The sequence below is a fragment of the Fulmarus glacialis genome, unplaced genomic scaffold, assembly GCF_000690835.1.
Source record: "Fulmarus glacialis isolate BGI_N327 unplaced genomic scaffold, ASM69083v1 scaffold24381, whole genome shotgun sequence".
NCBI lineage: Eukaryota > Metazoa > Chordata > Aves > Procellariiformes > Procellariidae > Fulmarus > Fulmarus glacialis.
In genome coordinates, this window is record NW_009195014.1 from 1 (window position 1) to 4851 (window position 4851).

The 4851-nt window shown below is 44.2% G+C and overlaps 1 protein-coding gene across 1 annotated transcript; it reads left to right on the forward strand.

The window, feature by feature from the left end:
- Positions 1–388: 388 nt before the first annotated feature.
- Positions 389–2782, forward strand: TRAPPC2L (trafficking protein particle complex 2-like; the record flags this gene model as incomplete). Its single annotated transcript, XM_009587970.1, has 4 exons — positions 389–561; positions 1574–1661; positions 1775–1854; positions 2603–2782. Coding segments are annotated over 4 exons (387 nt in total), but the record flags the coding sequence as incomplete, so codon positions are not given.
- Positions 2783–4851: the final 2069 nt, after the last annotated feature.

Consider the following 4851-nt stretch of genomic DNA (forward strand, 5'->3'; position numbering starts at 1 on the left):
GGACAGAGACTGGAAGTTGAAGTGGGTTGGGCAGGAGCAGGCTGGGACCAGGGCAGGGACAGTGCGAGGGTGTCCTGCTGACTTGCTGCCAGGAGAGGGGTTTTCTGATGAGCTGAGGGGGGCAGGTCGAGTGGTGGTGGGGCCTGAGCCTTGTGCAGTGCCTGCGCAAATTATTCTCTTGCCACTGGTGTATGGAGACTGATCTGTTCCACAAGCGCTGCAGGGTGTAAAGGGGGGCTGTGCTGTGATGGCTGCAAACGTAAAATGGTTAAAATAGCTTATTTCTGACAGCAGCAATTCTTAGCGTAAAAGCACTGTCGGGGCATCAGCTGTCACTTACACAGAGAAGTGGCCAGTCCTAGTTAGTGTTATTTGTTCTCCTCCTCAGAACTATCCCCTCTACATCCGGAGCGTTCCAACTGAAAACGAGCTGAAGTTCCACTACACTGTGCACACTTCCCTCGATGTCGTGGATGAAAAGATCTCTGCAATGGGCAAGGCTCTTGTAGATCAGAGGGAACTGTACCTAGGGCTCCTCTACCCCACTGAAGACTACAAGGTGTATCTTTCTGATGCCTTTTGCCATGCCAGCATGTATTTATGGGATCTTTCTTGCGAGGGGTTCTGTGTGGGAAACCTCTCTTCCTACTTGGTGCCACGTTAAAGACATCAGCAGAAAATGTACAGACTTGTTCACCGACCAGTTTGTCACGCAGAGGTTCAGGTTTGGTGCCTTGGTCAGTTCAGCAGCTGCTTTGTTGCCCAACCAGGTGGTGGAAAAATTTACCTTTAGCCTACATGAGGGAGTGAAACGTGTGACTAGTGTCTGGTGCAGCTAGACTTCACCTTTCATAAACTGGGTGCTTTACTCCTTGCTTAGCTAAAACAGTTCACTGTGACTAGAACAAAGCTTAGACTTTTTAATAACACCAGTGAAAGTAGCAGGAGTATGAAGGTGTCTCTGGTCAAGCACCTAAATCCCAGGCATGTGGTCTGATTTCTCTAAAATCTGTACTGCACAGCCACAGCTGCCCCAGTGTTATTAAGTCACAAAGTTGATCTTTTGAACTTTCTTTGGATTTTTCTCTGAATCCCGCAGATGGAAGTTATCAGCAGACATGATTTCTGGGTTTTCATAAACCGGTTGTTAATTTTTGAAGTCTCAGGTCAGTCACACTGCCTGATACTAGAAGATCTCCAGGTTTCTGATTGTTGTCTCCCAAACAAGAATAAATAAGGTGGCTGTGTCACTGAAATGGTTCTAAAGAAGAGAGAAACCCTCACCAAAATAGCTAACAGGAGGCTGCTTCTGAAATTGCAGGGCATGCCTTACCGGCCAGTGTAGGAGCAAGCTTGACCTGGAGTTATTGAAGATGGGAGAAGTCAGGTAGAAAGGGGATACAGTTCCTGCAATCTAGTGTCTTGCTTACCTCATCTAGTCCCAGTTATGTGCTGGGCGCAGCAAGAACATGATGTTTCCTCTCAACTTGTTTCTTTGAGTGTATTCCAGCCTGTTTTAGTTGCTTTGCCAGGCTCTGGTGTGTCAGAAGCACATGCCTTAACAGCTGCACAGATATGGCTACGTGACAAATTCGAAGGTGAAGTTTGTTATGGTGGTGGATTCTTCAAACACAGCACTTCGAGACAATGAGATCCGCAGTGTAAGTGCAGGAAATCAGAGCACAACTTGCCACATCAGTGTTTTTGCTACTTCCGCTTATTCATAAAATGCTGAGAAGCAAAAAAAATTAATTAAACTACAATCCCTTTTCAGATGTTCCGAAAGCTGCATAATTCATATACAGACATAATGTGTAACCCTTTTTATAACCCTGGGGACCGTATCCATTCCAGGTAAGTGGGTTGACCATACTGATCTTTCTGATCTTTGTCATCTTTCTGGAACTCGCAGCGTACCTATGATGTAATAGGACCAAGAGCATAACCCCTGTGGTTGACCAGTTCAGATGTGCATGCTCTAACTGCCTAAACGGAGAACAGCTGTGTTGTCTTTGGGCCATTACTGCATAACAGAAAACTCTGATAAGTCTCATGAGAAGTTACATTGAATTCTCACTCCCACCTCAGAACTGGTGTTAGAAACATTGGCTCAAGAAAAGTAATTTCTTGGGGAGAAAAAGTTACCTGTTTCATAGGCAAATATGAGCATAAACATAGATAAATAGAGCAAATTAAACAGAGTGAACAACTGAACTTGTCCTGGACTTATCCTTGGGTAAGGACAGATGGGCATTCAGCATGTGTAATTCCTCACATGTGAGGGCTGGTGCCCCCCATTTCTCATCTGGAATCTCATAGGGAATGTTAATGACATCAAGAGTTTCTATTACCTAGGGAAGAACAATTCTTTTACACTTTGCTGAGGCAGGTCTACAGCCAGCATAAGACCTGTCCTTACTTCAGCTTAATTAAAAGTCATTATTTACTCATTGGAGCATGCTGTAGTTAAAGAGTGAAACCATGTATTCAGCCTGCAGAAAGCCAGCTTGTTAACCAGTAAGAGGCATGGTTTTGTTACAAGAGATCTGATGTGCAGAACTAGCTGCTTCCTTTAATGTTATGTGTTCATTTCCTTCTCTAGGGCTTTTGATAATATGGTGAACTCGATGATGATGCAGGTGTGCTGAGGCTCTGCCCCTTCTCCTCGAAGTGTTGGGAACATTCCCTATGTACAGTATGTCTACAAAGTGATGTATATATTGTCTTCACTCTGTGTAATATTTTAAATTTATTCTGTGTAAAATAAATGTGACATCTGCAAGGTCTGCATGCATTTCTACTCTAGCAAACCTGAGTATAGCACAGAAGTCACTGTTCAGCTTTATGCCTTCAGGTAACATGTGAGAGCCAGCTCTTCCTTCAGGAAGGCCAGCTCTGTCAGGAGGTTTGTTCCCTACAGAACTGTGTGCAGCTGTGCCTCTGCAACTCAGATGTTTCTGTAGAAATTGGGCTTTGTGTAAAAACAGCAGTTCCTGCTGTGCTTGTGATTAGAGCAAGCACAGCTGCACAAGAGACACCTAAGAGATTATTATTAGGGTCAACCTAGATTTCAGTCAGCTGAGAGGCACAGATAGTGACACTGTTCCTCAGAAGTACTGGTGCTTCAGAGCAGTTCCTCTGAAGCAGGAGCAGCACATCAGCAACAGCAGTCCTTTTGCTCTTTGCCAGCTCCCTTCACTGCTGCTCAGGACTTCATTCTGACAGGAACATCACAAGCAACACTTATTTCAAACATACTTGGGCTCCTTGTCCTGTTTTTCCTTAGCTGGGAGCACTCAGATCTGTATGTACTTACTCCGTTAGTTCTTGGAAAGAGAAAACTGCAAGTCAGCCGAAGGCTCCAGGTTTCTCTACAACCCCAGCCACTATATACTTGAGAAAGCCCTGGCGGACAGCAAACAGCCAGTCTCAAAGCACCACCCTGAACCCCATCAAACCCTGCACTGATCTTGCCTTCCTGGGGAAGATCTTTGGGTGACTCACATTTGACAGCATTTGCTGTTATCACTTTGCACCTCCTTCAGACAGGTCAGAAACACCTAACAGCATCGGTAGCCCCACTCAGGGAGCACAGGTAGCACAGCTGGGATAAATCCACACAAAGATTAAGACATCAGGATTGCACAGCTGCCTGGCTCATCCCAAACTAATCTCTATTAGTATCTCCTCCCCCCGCAGCTCCCTACTGTTCTAATTAAAGACTACCAAATCAATAGCAGATATTTATATAGAAAAAATACAAGCTAGACTAGAAAAGCATCCCAGCTTCTTAATCACTTGTGCAGCACACTTGCACACTACGCGAGGCTGGGCAGCTATAGCAAGTTCAGCGGAGGTAATGCAGGCAGGCATAAGCACTGAGCAGCCACTCGATGCTTCTCACACACCTCTACTCAGAATCTTTCTTGCCCCACAGGCAGCAGTTTGTGCTTCAAGCACCTAATCAGTTAAAAATACAGAAAACATAGCTAAAAATAATAATAAAAAAAAAGCTGCACAGCTCCAAAGGATACAAGAAGCCTGGAGAAAGCCAGGTCAGTGTAGAGTGTCAGCTCACAGCCAGCGCAGTCTCACTGCAGATGAAGTTCACACAGCAGGATCATTTATTTTAAAAATAAGTGACATTTACAGTACTTTCTCAAACAGAACTTAAATACAGTTAATCAACAACAACCTGTCAAATAATGGGAGATGAAAGTGTTTAAGCCTCTCCCACCATCTAAACAAGGCACAGCTGTACACTGCTATTCTGAAACATCTTCATATAAAAATCTTCACTCTTTTCACTTGACAAGACAGGAGCTCAGCATTTCCTCTTCCATAAGAGAGTCTGAACACCCCAAAGTAGTTTTTGTTAAAAATTAAGTCTCAAGAATTTACAAAGCTACTAAATGGAAAGTTTAAAGTCCTAGAAAAAGCCAGTTTTACAGTGTAAGCCTAAGGGTAGCTCAGATCAAGGCCAGTCTCAGCAGCACAATCCACGCTGGGCAAGTGCAAAATCAACACAACATGAAGAGTTAAGGCCCCAAGCTTTAAAAAAATCCTGAGATCTAAGGGGGGGGAAAAAAAAAATCAGTGGGATTTTTAGCCTGGCAATGCCCCCTGAGCTGTGAAAAGCTGCTTTAGGAGTCAGTCGCATCTGTTGCATCTGGGTTAGAGGAATCCTAACCAAGGATCCCGAAAGATTAGCGTGAGAATTATGTAATAAAACTGATTTCAATGCAGAACTTCACACAGTAACGCTGTCTGCTGGTGTTCGCAGCCTGCCTCTTTTAACACAAAGTTTTTCCTTTAAAAACGAGCGGTTTCAGAGCTCATAAACACAAAATC